Source organism: Caloenas nicobarica, chromosome Z (assembly GCF_036013445.1).
Source record: "Caloenas nicobarica isolate bCalNic1 chromosome Z, bCalNic1.hap1, whole genome shotgun sequence".
In the NCBI taxonomy this organism is placed as follows: Eukaryota; Metazoa; Chordata; class Aves; order Columbiformes; family Columbidae; genus Caloenas; species Caloenas nicobarica.
The window spans coordinates 1485139-1505297 of record NC_088284.1 but is presented as its reverse complement, the minus strand read 5'-3'; the positions used below and the strand labels follow the sequence as shown (position 1 = coordinate 1505297).

Here is a 20159-nt window from a genome sequence, read left to right as displayed (position 1 = left end):
TCAGGGCTTGGTCCCAAAAGCTTTTTTTAAGAATCACTGGAGAACACAGGGAAGCCGTCTTTCGTATTAGATGGTTGACATGGAACATTGAAGTCTCTGAAGAATCGACTTCGAATATAGGCTAGTAAACCAGCACCCCACGGCTCTGGCACACGAAATGTTAACCGCTGTCTCAAGGGAAAACAGTCTTGGTGATTGGTTATGTGGAAATTAATTAAGTCCCTTTTTTTGTCTCTAGCTTTTCTCCACTGTGACTAGAACGCTGAACGTATTGAGTTCCTGTAGCTGTAGCTCGTTCCAATCTCCACATGATGTATTTATGTGTTTATTGATTTTTAATATTTAAAAGCACATAGCGAAGAGAGGAGGAGATAAAAATATCATGCTTTTTTTTAAAGTTTATTTTTAAGGAAGATATATTGAGCTTCAAATGGCACACGGCCGCTCCGAGGAGCATCTGGGCTTTCATTTGCCTGCCGATAACTTTTGATGGAACTGTTCACACGCTTTCAGAGGGTGGATGCTCATGCTGTCCCTTCTGTTGAGAATGACCATCGAAGTAGGAAGCGGGACATAAAAAATACATAGTATTTGGATTTTTTTTTTTTTTTTTTTTTTTAATTTCTAATTGGGATTATTCTCTCGCAGCCGTTGCGGAAGGCCCGGCGCCGCAGCAGCCGTCCTTGCTCCCGCAGACGCAACCCGAGCACCCGAGCGGCGAGGACGCCCCGAGCAGGACCATCCCCACCGCCTGCGTCCGCCCCACGCACCCCCTGCGCAGCTTCGCCAACCCCTTGCTACCTCCGCCCATGAGTGCAATAGAACCCAAAGTCCCTTACACGCCGCTTCTGTCTCAAACAGGTAAGAGCGACAGGGTCGGGGGGGAAAGTCTCCCGAAGCTTTCGATTCGGAAAAAAACAGCGCGAGATCGGCCCAAACCTTGAAGAAATATCTGCAGGTGCGAAGTGCACGTATACGATTTTATAATAATAATCCAATATTTCATTCTTGTAGTCGAGAATAAAAACTCAGGGCGAGGCAGTAGCTTAAAACAAGTGATAAAAATGAATTAAATGAGATGCCAAATGAATCACTTGGTCTCGTTTCCAGTCTCCGGTTACGCTACAGCAACTTGAACCGGTGCCAGATGCTTGAGTCTCGTTTCAAGGCTTGCCTGTTTGGTAATGAAAGGACTATTTATGTACGCTGAAAAAGAACTGCCTGCGATCCACTCCAGTGTGCAAACTGCTTAAAAATTAAATAGCAAGCGTGCAAGGAGCAGAAAGAAAATTATTGTATATATTTTTAAAAGGACTTCAGAATAGCACCGCTGTCGAATGAAGCGACGAGCTGGTTTCTGGATTGGATTAAATGGCTGCAGTGACACATTTTTTATTTTTGGTTGGGGTTTATGGCAAAGCAAGAGGGATCGGGGCCTCTCCAGCTCATTGCTGGGGTTGTTTCCCAAGCAGCACGATTTCTAGAGAGCTGGTTTCAAACTTCACCCTTGGATCAAATGAGAACACTTCTGTGCTATAGCTGGGATCCGCTTTGGTTGCAAAGCCAACCCCGCGCTAAAATCGTTTTTCGTGTGAACTGGAATAATTTGAGCAGCACTATTTGCCTTGGTTATCCTAAATACTGGAGCTTTTAGGGGAAACAATAAAAATGAAAAAGGCCTGCAGGTTAGTATCTCATTTTAACCGTTCGCCCTACTCCTTTAGTTTGAGTAATCTCCAGTTTGGCTCAAAAAAACCTTTGAGAATTCAGCTTTTTCCTGTTCTAATACTGCTTTCCGAGCATCATTTTCTTGCCATACAGCATATGTTAGGTCGATGTTTGCAACCACAACATCTCTGCATTTTTACTGGAAGCACCTGCCATCCATCAGCAAGTAATCCGGTTGCTGACAGCAGACAGAAGTAGATAAATCCTTATTTATTGGAGAACTGCTTTTGCCAAATAGCGCTGCTGAATTATTTTTTATATATAGTAGAGCCCATTCATCTTGATGTAGTGCCGCATTTGACTTTATGAGGATCCAGCTCTCCTTGTCTTGCTCTCCTGAGTAAACCTAATTACCTCGAAAGGACTATTTGTTCTGAAAGTCAATCAGAGTTCACATTTTAACCGTCATAATTAGGAGATGAGGTAAAGAGTGAGGACGTCAGGGCACGTTACTCATCCTCCTAAAGAATCCCATCATCCTGAAAAATAAAATTGCCTTTTTTGGGGGGTAAGTAATCTTCTGTGAGCTGACGCCACGTGGCCTACGGACAATGTGTAGGACTTTGTTATTTGGCAAAATTAAGAACTGCGAGTTGATGGCAATAATCTGCCATAAAGCAATGGAAATAAATAAAACAAATGCTAAAGCGATGAAAAAAATCTGTCGTACTGGACCCTGTCACACAGAGGAAGACAAGTTGCTGGGTTATATATGGCATTCTATTGTACGCACTGTTAGTCTAAAACCCCAATTATAGCTTTTTAGTAGTGCGCATAGCTTCATTTTGAGTTCATCATTGAATTCATCATTGAATTTTCTGCTATTTTGTGGTGTCGGGGGGCTATTTATTTCTCTCTATACATGTTTTTTCTTGTTTTTCTCAATGTACTTGCCCTCAGAGTCATCAGCCAGACCGATGTTGTCTTTACCAACGTCTTTGGAAATGTTAATTCCATCTCACATTTTTCTTATGGCATTTTTACCTGCCCTTCGTAATAAAGTAGCGAGGCAATAAGTAATGGACTCACCACCGCTTAAACCATTTTAAGTCTTTGCTTTACCGGCCCTGCAGAATTCAGAAGGGGCAAAAGCGACTGAGAACTGCAGAGGTTGATCCAGAGATTTGCAGCAAAGACTTTCAAAATCTGAAGTATATTGAGATTATAAGCCTGGAGCGGATGGCTAACACTGGCCCTCATGCCATATCAGTAGCAAAATTAATTTTTGGATGGTGCCCAGTGAATTTGTCTTGGCTTTGATTGCACCGATGCTAAAAGGAGGTATCTCCTCTAATATTTTATCTATTCCCTATATATCTATAGTAGCATTATAATGAGCTGTTCAGCTCTATCATTTGGGTCATAAAAAAGATATACGGACATCATTATTCAATTGTGGCGGATTCTGCCATGAATAAATGTGCTCCTGGCTCGGGGTCGTCACATCGGCCTCATCCAGAGCTATATCTGCCATTTTTCTTTTTTTTTTTCCCCCCTCTTTTATGTTTTTACTTGGGTCCAGTAGATCCGAACTCTTCCCATTAAGCCCATCCTGTTGATATTTTATCGGAGATTTCACCTTTTCAGCGCTGCTTTGTGGTGGAGCACTTGAGGTTCCTCATCCTTATTCTGAATCGCTCCGTGGTGTTTCCAGTTCCCACTTATTCCTCTTTGCAAATCATACCCGTAGACACAGAAGTGATTTGACTTAGTCCCTTTTCAGGTTAAACAGAAAATGTTTGATGGAGTGTTGAGCTTATTGCATTATAGATCTGACATAAATTCCACGAATGGACAGGAAAGATATTTTTTTTTTTTTACCCTCGCAAATGAAAATTCCTTTTAGGTCGTGATGATCAGCTACGGTTTAAATGAACCTGAATTATAAAAGTCATTTTTCATCTGCAGAAGCAAGTGTGAGGTGATAGGAAATGCCGCCTGGGAAGTGGTGATTTTTCTATTTTGTCGCCGTTCTAAAACTTCAGCCTTTTCAGGCTCCTGTACCTTTTGTGAGCTTGTAAAAATGCTGCATTTTTTCTATTGCTGCTCCACCAAAAAAGTGTAGTTGGAGATGCAAATTGTCATCTGCTTGGTCTTCTTGAAATCACTATAAAACCTCTTTATTGTACAGCAAATTTGAGCTTGATTTTCCTCCTGCTGAGCTGTAGGATATGGCCCAAACTGGGAATGGACTGGGAGCACAGGGGAAGGGTTCCTCAAGATTTATTTCTTTGCTGCGTTGGAAAAAAAAAAAAAAATCTTGTATTTTTGCCGTCAAATGGCTTGGGGAGTAAAAGTGAAGAGTGTATTCTGAGAAAAGAACCAGAAAAACAAGGTAAAGAGTGAAGGTTTGCCAAGCCAGTGTTAAAACCATGAGCCGATGGTCAAATAAATAAGGGATGAAATCGAGGGGGGAAAAGGATGTGTTGATATTAAGCAGTGAATCCTGGGCCATAAATAATCTCAACTATTGAGGTTTGGGGCCTCAGTAGATGCTGAAGTTACGTGAGGCGTAGAAGAGTAAATATAGAAAAAAATATAGAATTTTCAGTCTGAAAATAGACGGCTCCTCACAGGAGCTTTGGTCCTGAATATCGGAAATTCCAAGAACGAAACTTTTAGCTGCAAATTAGGCAAATTTTGGAGACGTGGACTTCGAACTCTCTGGTGCCAGATTTATGCGTTTAATTGCTGTCCATCTCTTAGAGTGTTCAATCCCCTCTCATGCAAAGTGGGGAGTTCATTTGTGAGCGCATTTATTCCGAACAATCAATTTAGCTCTCATTAATTAGCTATACAGCCAAATTCTGGGTCCTTTTCTTTTTTTTTTTTTTTTTCCCCAGAAGTTTACCATTTACATTAAAAAAAAAATCCCAGTGCCAATATAAAACACAAATGAAAACCTGTCGCTTCTAATTTGAATTCAGCAACTAGGAACTCTTTTATTAATAGGCAATAAAAATCTCTCTGGTGTAGCAATTTTTTTCTTATTTTAATGATGTAAATGAGATTATGAACTTCTGTAGCATAGTCTACAGTAAGCAAGGTCTAGAAGTTCACTGAAAATACGGGAATGATTCGTTCTCGAACCTTTTATTCCGAAATCCTACGTTTTTGCACTAGTAACTCCCGGATTCAAGGGAAAATGATTCTTTTATTTCAGAAGCCTTTACCTGCCCCCTCCTTCAATTCTGAAATACGGTTTTCTTTCACCTTTCTTTTTCTCTGAACTAGTTTTCTCCGTTCGACTGGGACATATACTGACACAGAATTGTCATGGAAGAGTCAATCTTGTCTATTGGAGAAATGTGGCCTCAGTCCAGTAAAATTTAATTAGGATGAGGATAATGAGTCACCTGCGTTGCCTCGTTAAAATCAACGGGACTACGGGAAGGTGCAAAGTGAAATGTGGATTTAGGTGCTCGTCTGGATAAATGGACTGATCCCCCTTTGATATAAATGATCTATTTCAATACAAGGCAGCAGTCAAATCATTTGAAAAAATATATCTGGATAATTATAGTGTAAATCCATAGAAAAGTTCTATCTTTGTGTGTTTCATAAGCAGGGAAATAAGACTTTTTCCACCGCATGTACAATTTCTCTGTATTAGTTTGGGACCGTGTTGCAGCCAACAAGGCACTTTGGCCCTCACACTTATTTATCCCACATAATATTTCTAGCAAATAGATAAAAAACATGAGAAGCAGCCGAGAAGACAGAGACCCAATCTCTCTCATGTTTCCACGTACCTCTTTTGCATTTGATTTCTCTTTTTCCTTTCTTTCCCCTGCCATCAAATATTTCTAAATTAAACTTCGCCTCTTTCTAGAACAATTTCCCTCGCAGAGTGAGCCAGGCTGCTCTTGATTATCACCTCAACAATCATTTGTGGAAACTCAACTTCTCGAGGAAAAATATTTTTTCCCACCTCTAAGGTAAAACAGCTGAGTCTTCAAATAATATTTTTCGTATAGTTACATATTCCGTTCCCTTGAGAGGCACCGTATTAAACAGGAACATCCTGCCGTGGAGTTAAATGTGAGCTCACTTCTCCCTGTTATTCTCGTCTTTATGTTTCAACTTTATGTCATTTAAACCGACGCTGTTTTTACTGGTGGAAATATCAAATAACCTGTAAGTGGCATTTGATCCTTTCGTGATTTTCTGTTGCACTTCCGTGAGAAAATCCTCTCTTCATTCACCAGTTTTGAATACTTAACAGGGAAAATACCTGGCTGTGCATTTCTCTGCATCCCTCCTTCCCCACCCTTGAGGCTCAGGCTGCTCCGTACTATCAGAAGCATCTGGGACAGACGAAATTCTTCAATAATTTTAATTTTCCAGATCGCTTTCGGTTTTGCGAGCTACGACATATCTCGGTGGGAGCATCCTTGCGGATTCCTCCGTGCCTGCAGATCTTCATTACTAGAAGCAGCTCTAATAACGCAGATAGTTGTTATCTCTTGTCCTGTCGGTTGGAAAAAGCTGTGAGATGCAGGACCAAAAGAATATCCTCATTGAGTTACAAGCCTGACATTACCTTCTGATTTCTGCAGCTCATTTTGACTTTTATAGTGTCCTTGGACACAATTCATCGTGGTGTTCTTCATCCTTCAAGAATCCTCGCAGTTCTTATGACAACAAAAGCTTATTTGCACCCCAGTAGATCCCCTTCACGTCTTTGATGGATGCCCTGTATGCTGGGCTGTCGAATGTAAGAATATATCGGGAGATTTTCTATTTAAGTTTCCAAATCGGTTTTGTGAGACATGCCTGTAAATGCTCTTTGCCTGCTCCAAAAATATTTTTTTTTTGCTTTGTTGAAAATTCGAAAGGAACAACAACAAAAAATCAGCTTTAGGTTAATCAGATATCAAACGGAGTATTTTGGCCAGCTCTGGAATCAATAGACTAAAATGCTGAAGGTTAAAAACTGGAACCAGTAGCTCGTGTGCAACACAGTGTATCTTACTGCAAAATCCTCTCTAGTGTCCTGTCCGCCACACATTGTGTTTGATGGTGGTCGTACGTGTTTACCAAGAGCAGAAAATGAGGAATATAAACTTCTTAAAAAATACTAGATGTCCTCTCTATCACCGTGGTCACTCCGGGATGTTTTAGCCTAGGTATGTCCTTCCTAAGCCCGGCTTTTGGTGATCTCTGTGAGGAACACGTTGGCATCGCGAGCTTGATCCACATCTCACCGAGGCTGATGGACTCTCGTTGCCGAAGATCGTAGTTGACTTCTCTGGGGCACTTGTAGGCTTGAAATCAGACACGTGCTTTTGCTACTAATAGATTTTACAATCACACGCCTATTGTATATATCAAAAGATTAAGAATTGGTCCTAGATCCAGATCTTGAGGAACTCCACCTTCTACTCCAGTATTTTCCACTAAGCACCATTTCTTGCTTTCTCTCCATAAACCAACTCCTTCCAACTCTTGCGTTCATCTCCATTTTCTCCGCTTTTAACTCTTTTTTTTTTTTTCCCCCACGTCTCCATTTCGCATCATCACCCAGAGCACCTGTAGCACGTGAACCACGTGAGAATCGTTGGTCTTCAGGTTTGACACAGACCCCAGATCCCTTGAGTGGTAACACAGCATTTTTGGGGCCATTTCTGAGTTTCCAGCTGACTGTGCTTTGGGGAACAGCAGAACCGTGAACCCTCCCCCTGAAATGAGTTGTCCGCACCTGGTTGAATGCATCATCTCATGTCCCCCTTGACACATCTCAACAGAAAAATAATGCCAAGGAGCTCTCCCGAAGCATCACCGTCAAGAAGATGGATGCTCTGTTGGTTTTACTTGATGTCCATCATCATCACGTCCAGCTTAGATTTAGAAAATTGCTTTTTTAGGGCTTGACGTGGGATTGCGCTGATGCGCAGAGCTCCTGACATCCCAAGGATGGTTCAGTATAGGCCTCGGAGAGGCGGCCGTCGCTGGGATTTGCGCCTGGTAGCTATTTATTATCTCACTAATGAAGTGTTTAATAACCCTCCTGAGAAATTGAAACTTTTTGACTGCAAGTCGGTGCTGGGGCCGCCCAGAGATGCACCTGATCGGGGTTGTCATCTCCGCCCTCTCGCGGCCCCACTTCCAAGGTTTCCTCTTTTTTCTACCCGCGAGGCTCCCGCCGAGCTGGAGAGCATTAGAAACCAAAGTGATTTTAATTTAATTAGCTACTCATTTGCATGAATCAGTTTACTTAGCGTGTCAAGCTTCTGCGTCCAGAATTCTCTTCGAGAGGCCTGCTCGTGCTTTTTAACGTTGTCCTTTGTGGGAAGAGGGCTCAAGTCTCGTACTAATTACGTATTAACGGGCATTCCCTTGGAAAAGGTCACCGCTGTAAGACATTTGCTGAAGAACTCGAAATACGCAGCTATGTGTAAGGAGAATTTACTCAGCTTCACTTTAGTGACGAGCATCACGATTTGCCTGTCGCTTTTAGGAGCTAAAGGGCAAAAAGATGCACAAACTGAACTTACTAATCATCGTGATGGCTTCTCATTAACAATATCCAGGTGCAGAAAAGTGGATCTTTAAGTCCCAATTACTACAATTAATGAGTTACACATGAGAAATGAGATTTTTACCACGGGATTTAGGGGATTACAATAGCAACTTCCTCTGCATTTCCCATGAGCTCCTCCCCACCACCTCAAATATTTACTTCTCTACAAGCCCAAGAAAATCAAACAAGTCGCACTTGTAAAATAAAACAAAATTTGGGTCCATTAGATAGCCAATAATCATCAGGGATGCAGTTTTCTGTGGTGGTTGTATCTTCTTATTTATTCTTCGTGTCACAGTGACGTCCCAGGACACAATCCAGATTCCCTGGGCCAGGAATGGAATAAATCTCTTTTTACAGGGCTCCTGGAAGTGGACGATGCCACAGCTACAGGTTCTTTCCTTGCTGCAGGCGTTTTCAAAGCATCGAGGTCAAAATAAAAAAGTGTTGGGAAGCTCCAGGCCGCGTACCAGGCAGCTGAGGGTTAATTTGTTCCTTCATCACTTTATTTTCGAGAACGGGGCTCTTGCGTTTCTCAGCGCGTAACCGCCGGGTGCACGTTTCAAGCATCAGTCTGTGCATCTTCCACACACACTTCTGTGGGAATCAGCTTTTTTATTAAGAAATGGAAGTTGGAAATGTTTCCTTTTAAAAAACAATAAATGATTTGAATGTGCAGCGCTTAGGAGATGGAATCTTTGGGAATAGCTGTATCTTCTCCCCTTACTCTGAGATACAGGGAAGTCTGGCGGCCCAGTTATTAAATAAGTCTTTAAGTGATTAAACCGGAGCTGGAAGAGTGAGCGTATCTCTGCGGCGATCTCTTTTAGTTTGTACTGAGCTTTCACACTTTCATAGCTCCGGCTAAACGGGAGTTATCAGCGATTCTCAGCCCGACAGAAAAGGCGTTTGTGAGTCGCCCTCTCTGCCCCCGTCGTGCAGCTCTTTACTTTTGATGAACAGGCTGTTGGCAACGGGATTTCGGGAGGGATTTTGTTCACTCGTCTGCTCCATTGTGCTTTCGCTGCTTTAAACTAATTAAAAATAGAAATGCAACTCTTTGAAATACCGGGAAATTAATCTGCAACTCTTGTCTCCCAGAGCTGGAGGGATACGGAGAGCTGTCACGACCACGGTGATTTGGTGGGATTTGGGGAGCGAGAGCCGGGGCTGCTCCAGCTGCCAACTGCGCTGGAGTCATTTTCCAGGCTCAGGAGCTTTGCTTTCATGAGATATTAATGATCTGTAAGAAAAGAGAGGCAATCAGGTGGGAGTCTGGTGCTCAAGAAAACAAATAGGTGTTTAAACTTGAGGTCCATAAAGAGGTGGCTCGGTTTTGAGTGGAGGCTGGGTGGGTTTCTGATCCGAGACGTGGATATTGGAGCCTGTGTGTGCCCCACATGGATGGAGACATCTTCCCTGTGGATGGAGACATCTCCCACGTGGATGGAGACTTCTCCCATGTGGATGTAGATTTCTCCCATGCGGATGGAGACATCTCCCATGTGGATGGAGACATCTTCCATGTGGATGGAGACTTCTCCCACACGGATGGAGACTTCTCCCACGTGGATGGAGACTTCTCCCATGTGGATGGAGATTTCTCCCATGCGGATGGAGACATCTCCCATGTGGATGGAGACATCTTCCATGTGGATGGAGACATCTTCCATGTGGATGGAGACTTCTCCCACATGGATGGAGACATCTCCCACGTGGATGGAGACATCTCCCACGTGGATGGAGACTTCTCCCACGTGGATGGAGACATCTCCCACATGGATGGAGACTTCTCCCACGTGGATGGAGACATCTCCCACATGGATGGAGACATCTCCCACGTGGATGGAGACTTCTCCCATGTGGATGGAGACATCTCCCACGTGGATGGAGACTTCTCCCATGTGGATGGAGACTTCTCCCATGTGGATGGAGACTTCTCCCACGTGGATGGAGACATCTCCCATGTGGATGGAGGTATCTCCCATGTTCCTGGTTACTCCAGAGGCACAAGTGTCCTTGTACAAACCTGTCCCATGGCTGATCCTTGGGACACACCTCTTTCTCCATGCACATTTTATGGCTGGAGTGTCTCAAAACCTATTTTTCTCCTTCTGGGTCCAATTCTGATGCAATGGCCGATAACCTACTTGACTTACTGAGGCTGATGCCTTTTAATACCTCTAATAAGCACAACCGGCTGCTAAAGCGATGGCCGTTGTTATTATCATTATTATGATACACATTTTCATAACAGAAAAAAGGCAGGAAACTTGCTGCAGGTCGTGGTGGAGGAAATATACAGGAAAATAGCTATTTATTTATGATTCGTCATCTTGGTTTCAAGGGGAGTCAAATGAGCAGAATAAAAATTGTGCCCAGGTCCCAAGTGATGTGATCTGAGTTTGGCTCTGTAGGACAATTTTAATTTTAAGCCTATCCTGGTGGTGTTAAAAATCGATGTTTTGAGTGCCTCTGTTCCATCTGCATCTCCAGCACCTTATGCTGAGTGGAGGCAGATTGCCCAAGATGAAAATTTTATTCTTTGATGTTTTAAATCATGAGAAGAGAACAAAAATAGAGGAGAACCCTGGAAATGAAGGGCCATTCCCCCAGCCTGGCCACTGCTCTTCGGTCTCAGTTTGTCCTTTAAACTCAACATCAAACTCAACATTAAACTCAACACCAAACTCAACATCGAACTGGCCCGGCAGGGGCCACGGCGCCCAGGTCTTCTTATCTTCCTTGGAGTGTCTTGTTCAGAGGTATTTTTCCCAGGAAAAATCAATTTTCCGTGTGAAAACTTTTGGTTTTTGCAAAAGAGCGAAAAAGTCACATCAACCAAAAGTCGCGTCAACAGAAAATTGCAAATTTCCTGTGACTGTGAGGCCTGTTTGGGGAGCAGAGCTCATGAAACAGAATTGAAGAGTGTTCAGAACGTGTTTGTATTGTCTCTGATGCTCCTCCAGGAAGAAATAATGTTGTCGCAATCCCCGTTTTCACACTTGCAGCTTCTCAGTGTGACTTTTTCTTTCTTCTTCCAGGGCCTAACCTCCCCAAGGCTCAGGTTAAAACAGCGTCCCTCGGCTTGGCCGGGAAAGCCAGGTCACCTTTGCTGCCCGTCTCGGTCCCCACGGCCCCGGAGGTGACAGAAGAAGGTCACAAACAGCCGGAGGATTCCACCAACGTAAGAACCTCATCACCTCATCACCATCACGTCCTATTCTGTAGTGCCCCGATTTACACAGTAACGTTTTCGCTAAGGTATCGCGCGGCGGCTGAGATGCTGTTAGAAAGCTCGTAAAAAGTTCTGAGAGGCGGTAAAAACTTTTCCGTTGACTTTAATGGACTTTGGCGTGTGTGATAGAGGGGGAAAAGTACTTAAATTCTGGTAATATCATCCACGGGACAACTCGCGCAAGCTCTCCTGAGCGCCCTGAGGTATTTGGAGAAGAGAAAGAAGGGGATGAGAAGCGCGATAAGGGAAGAAAAATAATTTTAGCAGGGAAAATGAGTATATAGTAATACCAGATAATGGTGAGAAAAATAACATTGAGGGAGGAGATAAGTGAAACTGAAAAGATGGTGAAATTAGAATAATCTTTTCGCTTCCATTAAGACTGTCTGAGAGAAAGGTCTCACATGATTCAGAAGATGAAAGAGCGCAAAGGAAAAGGAATAAGGAAAAAAAAAAAGCAATATATTAAATACATGTTGTATATCACCTCTTTTCATCTACTCGCACAGGAGAATTTTTTGCCAGGCACTATAGCAGTGATTTGTCCAACATCTTGTTAGTGAATCCTTTTACATTTTCAACCTAAAGGGAAAGAAAAAAGATTTGACGTGGGTATGGAGGGTTTGGTTTGCTGCCTGATGAATGCGGGACAGCAGTGTTTGATTCCTGCTTTGTCATATAGAAAATATATATATATACACACATATATATACGCACTTCTGCATAGAGTCGCAGAAGGGTTCTCTGGTTTTACTGGGATATTTGGCAATGCAAAGGGCCTTATTTTATCCCAGCACAGCATTTAGCTCCCAGGAGCGACGCTGCTCAAGCTCCACAACTGTGAGGACAACTACAAGCAACAAGCTCATTGTTTGGTCAGAATTTGGGGAGAAAGGGTAAAATTAGGGGATTTTTTTTTTTTAGTTTTTTGAGCTTGACTCGGGGACTGCAGTGCCTATATATCAGTGTCAGATTTTTACTGGGTAAAACCCGCCTAAATAACAAATGTTCGAGTTCCCTCAGTGTCTGAAAGCAGAAGATCACTCCTCTGGCTCTTGTGTTAGTAAATCTTGAGGTCAGTGGTTCCCAACAATAGATGCAGCACTAGAAACTTTAGGTTTTGCTGCAGGTTCTCAGTTGACCGTGCCCCAAAAGATGAACTTTGCTCCAGCCCAGTTTGGTGCTTCTGAAACCTCTTCCCAGGCTTCTGTTCCCACTAAAGATGGAAATTCCCAACCTAGTAGCAAGGGCTGAGAAGTTCAGCTAATTGCCAAACGAACTTTTTCAGCCTGCCCTAGGGGAGGACACGTTTCGATGAGCATTGGATGTCTCCGTTGGGTGCTAAAAATGTTTTCGTAGTGGACACATAAGGGATGGAGCTGGGAGATGAGGACTCAGGGAAGGTTCGTGAACATTTAAATCGCTCTGGCGTGGTCACCTCTGGTTTTCAGCTCATGTGTTGAGGCCAGAAAGGTTTTGCGATCCAGCCTGTAGGCATCAACCCATCTTTGAATGTTCTGGGGCTCGGAGCAACCTGATCTGGGTGAAGATGTCCCTGCTCATACAAGGAGGTTGGACTAGATGGTTGGACCTTCCAACCCAAACCATTCGATGATTCTTTGTCCCGGTGGGAGGACCCCAGCAGGTGCTGTTGGGGTTCGGTTCCCGTCCTGCTTATCTGTGTGTGTTTGTTGACTCGCAGGTTTACGAGCAGGATGATCTAAGCGAACAGATGGCCAGTTTGGAGGGGCTAATGAAGCAACTCAACGCTATCACAGGCTCAGCCTTCTAACGGCTCTTGATGAAGCGCTAATTATCCCGGAGCATTGCAGCATACCAGCATTTCACACATCCCACCCTCGTAAAATCAGCTTGTTGCCGGTACAACTCCTTCAGTGCAAGGAAGATTCCTAAAGGAATTATTAAAAAAAAAAAAGATGGAAAAGGAAAGAAAAATAATGGAAATGTTACAGAACTGTAGATCTGGCATCTCAAGTGATGGAAACGGGTCGAGGCGAATGGCTTCATCACCGCAGAGTTGTAGCGATGCCACCGGGTTGCTCGTTTTGATCTCCTAGTCTTCGTAGAGCTCAAGTTGTCATGATTAACTCATGTTTTGCTCCGTAGAGGTTTGTAGCTCTTTGTATAGATCTAGTCTTACCTCACGCAAGTCTGCGTTTAAACATAGACCACGCCGCTAATGAGACAGTGTTGTAGGTCACACGTTTAGGATTTTTTTTTTTTTTTAAATACGTAATTACTGACTACAAAAACACCCATTATTATCACATCGCCACACCGAAAATGTGCAACTTTTCCCAGCAGCACAAAATGAAAAGGCCAATTCTCGATTCCTTTTGTCACCCCTGTGGCTCATCTCGCACGGCTGGGCGGGATTACTGGAAAATTCAGCCATTTTAGTGAGCGTTTGTAAATCCTCCCGTAGTTTATGTTTTATGTGTGGCAATCTGAGAACCAGGAATGGGGAAAAAGAAGATTGGCGGCTCGCTGCCAAGGGGACGTAATGTGTGGTCTGCGCCGTCACGGCGTGCTTCAGCCCGTAATAAACCACGTCTGCCGATGGTGGCCGATAAATTCCTTAGGAGAGGTTTTCTACAAGGATAATATTCCCTGGTCGCGATGGAGAAAGAGCGCACACCGCAAACCACCTCGAGGGATCCCCTCGCGCTTTAGCCGCGCGTCGCGGTGTCTGTTGACAGCGCTAACTGGTTGAATTGCCTCAATTTTGTGTGTGCACACGCTTTATTGCTAAATTTTCGGCGGCATTCAGCGTTAATCCCTGTTTATGCAGCTGAATCACCAACGGGGACCTGATTTGCATGTTTATCAGTTAGGAGGCTGCAAAACCCAATAAGAGAGTTTCAGCTGAATTATTCCATTCAGCTCTGCCTTTGATTTCAAGCTTGAGCGGGTCATAATTTTAGAAGAGCATGGAAGGGATAGGATCTTTACAACCTAATAGCTCCTTTTATTAGGTGGGTAATTATATGTGAATCTCCGAATAAAATATTTTGAGTAAAATGGCACTGCAACAGAAGTAATAATTCAGATTGTTTTCTACGGCCCCGTGCTGGAAAGGAAATCAGATGTCAAGGAGGAATTCAAATGCTTCATTAGGAACTCTAGTGTGTTTGTGAAAATGCTCCTTTAAAAATGCCTTGTTATTCAATTTACTAAGATTTTAATGAAATATTTCTCCAGAGCGAGGAAATCTTCCTTGCGTGGGAGGCTGAGCTTTCCAGTTCTGAAAGATTTGTAACCAAAAACCTCTCCTAAAAATAAAACGCACAAATCTTTCCCCATGAAAACCCAGCTCGGCTGTTAGACCCTGTAAAATCACGACCTCCATTTTAACTCAAAAAAAGAAGGTTTTAATGCAGCTTTTGAATAGCTCGCCGGCCTTTTTTGCAGGGATCGAAACAGGAATATAAGGTCAAATCTGTCTTCTCGCTTATCATTTATGAAATATCTCCCACCCTGGATTTGCAGCAGGAGAACAGAAACCACCCCCAGGACTTTAAAAGAGCAGCACTGCACCTTTTTAATCTCAGAATACTAATCCAGGACTAAGTGAATAAGAATCCCAGCCTTTCTTCTGCCCTTCAAAGTATTTCTAGTTTCAGGTTCAGCCCATTGAAATTAATAAGGCCAAGTCCGCGCCGAACCGAGTCCTCGTGTCCTCGGGGCCGGACGATTCTCTCAGCCCAAGCAAGATGCAGCCGCTCCCCATCCCCTTTTAAAGAAATTAGTAAAATATCCTGCTTCAATTTAAGTTCAGTAAAATTAAATTATTCTGTAGAAACACTGAAGTTTGGGTTTGTTTGGTTTGTGTTTTCTTAAATTTTCCTTCCTCCCCTGAGCTACATGACACTAAATTTGGGTGTTGTCCTTGGAGACGTTCCCAACCTTAATTCGAGGATGATTTTAGTGCGATTCCGAACTAATTAGTAAGCAGGCATTTATTTTACATTTTCACCTTACGTGTGAACTACATAACTTGCAAAACTCAAAACGAGTCTTTTAGCACAAAACTTGCACGTTATATTTTGCTGACACTCTTATTTATTTGCAGTGAGCTCGGCTGAGAATTTCTTTAGATTTTTGACCAATTCTTCAACTGTCAGACTATTTATAGCCCATGACCATCTCAACCATGGACGCTCCCAGAAAAATATAATGAGGAATCTGTCTATGCACGATGAGCTTGTGAGATTTGATGTTACATGGAAGGTCATTAACTAATCCGTACAACGGGGCTGCCATAAACAGGTGGGGTAAAAAATCCAGCAGCCAAAAAAAGAGGATTTTTAAATCTTTTTTCCCCTCTTTTTTTTGCTCCGAGACCTAACATTGGAGTAATATCAATCCCTGAGCTTCTTATTTTAGGAGCTTCGCCTTTAGTTTTTTTACAGGAGCATCTTTTCATGAACCCCTTTTTCCAGTGTGGCGTGGGAAGGATGCCGCACGTCTGGCCTGGATCCCTCCTTGACATTTTTAAAGACTAGATGATTTTTTAAAACGTTTCTCCAGAGCTTCCGTGCATGTTTACAGCCCGCGCTCACTCGCTCTGACATCTTCTGCCAAAAAAAAAATAGTACGACCCAGAAAATATTAATAATAAGAGGCGAAACGATGGCGTGGAAGGATGGGAATGAGTTAATCATGATCCCTTGGGAACTGCTGGATGTTTTCTTCTCCGGTCGGAGCTGATGGTGCAATTCCTGCTGCGGCCCATCAAGGATCCTTCAAATCCACGAGCAGATGCTGGTACGTGCTGCCGCGATCGGACCTAAACCACCTTTAGCCGCGGCCGTGGTCAAACCGGGTGAAATCCCGAAGCCGGTGAAGATGAGGGAAGAGCTTTGCAGCAAGACGGCCAATTTGCAACCCCCTCGGCCTCAATTCTGACATGGATCCCTGGAAGCTGGATGGAAGAAGGTTTTTTTAATTTAAAAAAAAATTGGGTTTCCTGTCAACTTCATTTCCCTGCATCCCCATTACCTGCTCAGTGTCCTGTCCTGTCGAACCGGGTTCTCGGGAGCTCCATCACCTTTATTTTTTTTAACGTTCTCGGCAAAAGGCATTGACCGCGTCTTCATTCTGGTCGGGGTTGGCTGGCGAAGACAAGGCAGCCCCCGCGGACACGGATTTCCACATCGGGACAAGGACCGATGCTGTTTTTATTCTTGTAAAATAGACCCGGCGATGCCTCCGTTGGCGAATCGCCGCCACGTTTGGGACGGGGCGGGTTGGGAGGGTGGACTTTTTATAAGTAATATTTAATTTATTATTTTAGAGTCTTTTTTTTTTGTTTTGGATAATTTATGACGCAAGGGATACCTGGCTGGAAAAACTAGAGCAGGCTGTTAAAGCTGCAGTTGTGCCCATGGCCGCGGGTGCTGGGGAGGATTTGGGCAGCGGGACCGTGTCACCGGTCACCGCGTCTCCGGTCACCGCGTCACCGGTCACCGCGTCACCGGTCACCGTGTCACCGGTCACCGCGTCTCCGGTCACCGCGTCACCGGTCACCGCCACAAAGCACCAACTCCAGCCTGTTATTCCAGTGTCCTGGCACTGGGAAATGCCATTAAAAGGGCTTTGCGAGGTAATTCAAGAATTCTTAGCATACTAGTGATACGTTTTTTCTGATAGAAATGGGTTATACTACAGCTTTAACTAGCCTTAGTGTGGAAAAAAAAAAAGAATCTTGTTACAAAAGGCCTAAAAATGGCATTTTGAGCCTATAAGCAGTTTCTTTAAATTGTCGGACTCTAGCGTTGTTAACCAAATTAGAGTAGTGACTGCAATATTTAAGTGTAAATCTCGTTCTATGAAAGGAAACCTGCTTACGGTTTCCAAATAAACGACTGTTTCTACACACAATCTTGTATACTACTACGTGAAGACAAAGGGGGTTTTGTAATGCACTGTAGAACAGTCCCAGATTCATTTTTTTATAGAAAGGTTATTCCAATGGTGCATTTTTTTTGTTTAATAAATAAAGTTTTGATACAAATTCTCTCTCTTTGTCTGGTGCGTTGTGTCCCAGGACAACCCGCAGCTCCCGTTTGCTTTTTCAAGGTCTTGCCCAAAGCAAACACCGTGGTTTATGGAGCCGGAGCTTTCATCTTTATTTCTCAAAATTAATAACGGCTTTATGGACGCTGAAGCCCTTTTTATGTTCTCGACACGACCTTTTTCAGTGTCGAAACTCCTTTTATTTCTAAACCCCAAGCGGCGGCAGGTACCGAATCATCACATCGAGTGAGTGGGAGGATTTTTGTATTCGAAGATTGAGATGTGGAAAGAAATAAGAAGCTATCTCTGGAGTTCTAGGTATTTCCAGGGAAAAGGAGACATTAATTTCACCTTTTCCCTTCAAGAATTACCGGATTTTTAAAAGATAATGTGAAATAAAAGTCAAAAATAAATTGAAAAGCCGTTCCAAGGCCCCCAAATGCTTTTGCCTTCGCGGCACTTTGTAAATGTTGGTTCTTCTCTGTAAAAGGGGAGTTTTCCCCTCGAATACCCACCACATTTAAGCCCAGAGAAATAGGGCTATAAACCAACCCAATGATTCGAGTGCGTCGAGGCTTTAGTTTGAATTTTAAATGGCAGCATTCTAATAAATTTATCGCGGCTCAGGATTTTATTGGTCAGATGGGATGATTTTGTCTTCACTCACCCAAAGACATCGGGCTCTTTTGGGGCCAATAAATTAAATCTATTGGAGCTTTTCACGTCAAAACAAATAATGCTAGTGTAGGAAATGGATCAGCGGATGGTTTAGCAGTAGATATTGTTTTTAAGTCAAACTGACTGCAAGATCACTGTGGTTTTATCTGAAGACCTTCAACTTCAGTATTGATGGTCACAATGTGGTTTTTTTGCCAGTTCCTCACTTTGCTTTTCCCGGTGTCTACAAGAAAACGCTGCAGCCGGTCTGGAAATGTTCAATTATCACAATAAACGAACGAGTCTCTTTGGCCGAGATGTTGTTTTCCAACGTTGGGATCCAACCCTGAGGTTCCGTCTGGGAACGGAGAATTTCTTCTGCATCGTCTTTTATTTCCAGGTGGTTTCAAGCAGGACGAAGCGCTGGGAGCTGAGCGGTTTGCAGGAGCAGACAATATAGAAAAATATAAGATAAATAAGCAACCTCCAGCCTGGGCACCTTTGAGGGCAGGTCTCTGTACACAGAAGTTTGTGATCTGCAGGGTTTCATCTTGCAAAAAAAAGGGAAAAAAATGAATTTAAGACATTTTATACCAACAGACCCTGCCTTGGCAAAGGCCTCTTTGGGACTTCGATGTGTAACTACACCTCCCAAAGGTTTAATTCTATTTTAAAAGCAATTATTTCCCCGAGATGAGGAGGTAGAACCTCCGCCTGCCTTTCTGCTCGAGTCTCAAGCCACAATATTTACAAAATGCATCCTAAAAGGAGTCTTTTTTTTGCCCTTTTCTTTTTTTCTTCAAACATCGGCAACCATTAATGTGAGGTTATGCAAGTATTTCACTGAACCATACAGTATTTTACAGAATATGCTCAGGAAATTACCACGATGTTTGATTTTCAGTCTCGTTTCAGTGCAGTGAAGCATTTGGCTGTGCTATAAATATTTTGACTTTTTTTTGCTTTTTTTTTCATGTATCCTGCTTTAAAGCTGCATATGTTTTGGCTGATATTATAATGCAGAAGTCCCGATGTAAAAATCAGAAGAAAACCCTCTGACTTTGCCGAAACCCCAAGTGAGGAAATCAAAACACCTCCCCAATATTTCCCTTTAAAGAAAGGTAAGAATTTTTCCATTTTGGACCTTGGTTTGGTCTGATCGACGAAATTAGCTGCTTTCGATCAACGTTTGCAAATAGAAACTTTTCACTTTCCAGATCACGAAGTTTCCTTAAAAAATAGAAAGCCCGAGAAAGTAGAAACAATTGTATTTTGCTGCCGATGAAATTGGATTAAGATAATAGGGTCTTGTCTGAGTCGTTACACATTTCGTCTGCAATTTGGTTTTCACCATTTCAGTATTCAAAACTCGGCATACTTGCCGTGCTCATTAAAAAAGAGGGCAAGAGACACGACCTGAGTGCTGAAAAGAAAAAGTTTGTCGTGAAGAGAGAGATTTTTACACCGTAAGAATTGTTTTCCTTCGCACTTGGGAACCACGAAATGCGATTGGAGAAAATTGAATTATTTGGTCTAAAAACAATTCTGTATTTCTTACCATCTAAAGCAGACAGCAGTGAAACGCGAGACTGTCGTGGTGATCCAGAAACGGAAGTTAAAAAGAAAAATATTCCACAGAAGGGTCCGTAGCCGAAATTAAATAATTTGCACATGGGAAAATCAAGGGTTCGAACCTACTCCTGGGGTTGTTATTGCTGCTCCTATTTCCTCAGCTACTAAATTGCTTTGTGATCAGAACAAATATTATTATAGTTGAGGGAACATTCTAATTTAAAAACTTCAGTTTGGGGGTTTTTTTTTGGTTCGAGTTGTGCCTGTAAAGGTTAATGGGGCTTCTCAGACCTTCTTCAGGCTTCTTCATCCTCACAGCCTTGAGATACACGTACTTCTCAATTTTTCCCCCTTTTTTTAACCTCCTCCTTTCGCAGACACCAATCCCACGTGCTGGTCTTG

General features: G+C 43.0%; 1 protein-coding gene across 1 annotated transcript in view; it reads left to right on the top strand.

Moving 5' to 3' along the window:
- DCC (DCC netrin 1 receptor) overlaps window positions 1–13281 on the top strand; it is a 357209-nt gene extending 343928 nt beyond the window's left edge. Inside the window, exons 27-29 of the mRNA XM_065656469.1 lie at window positions 649–861; window positions 11296–11438; window positions 13192–13281. Of these exons, the coding sequence (XP_065512541.1) occupies window positions 649–861; window positions 11296–11438; window positions 13192–13281 (446 nt within the window). The remainder of the gene's footprint in view (window positions 1–648; window positions 862–11295; window positions 11439–13191) is intronic.
- Window positions 13282–20159: the final 6878 nt, after the last annotated feature.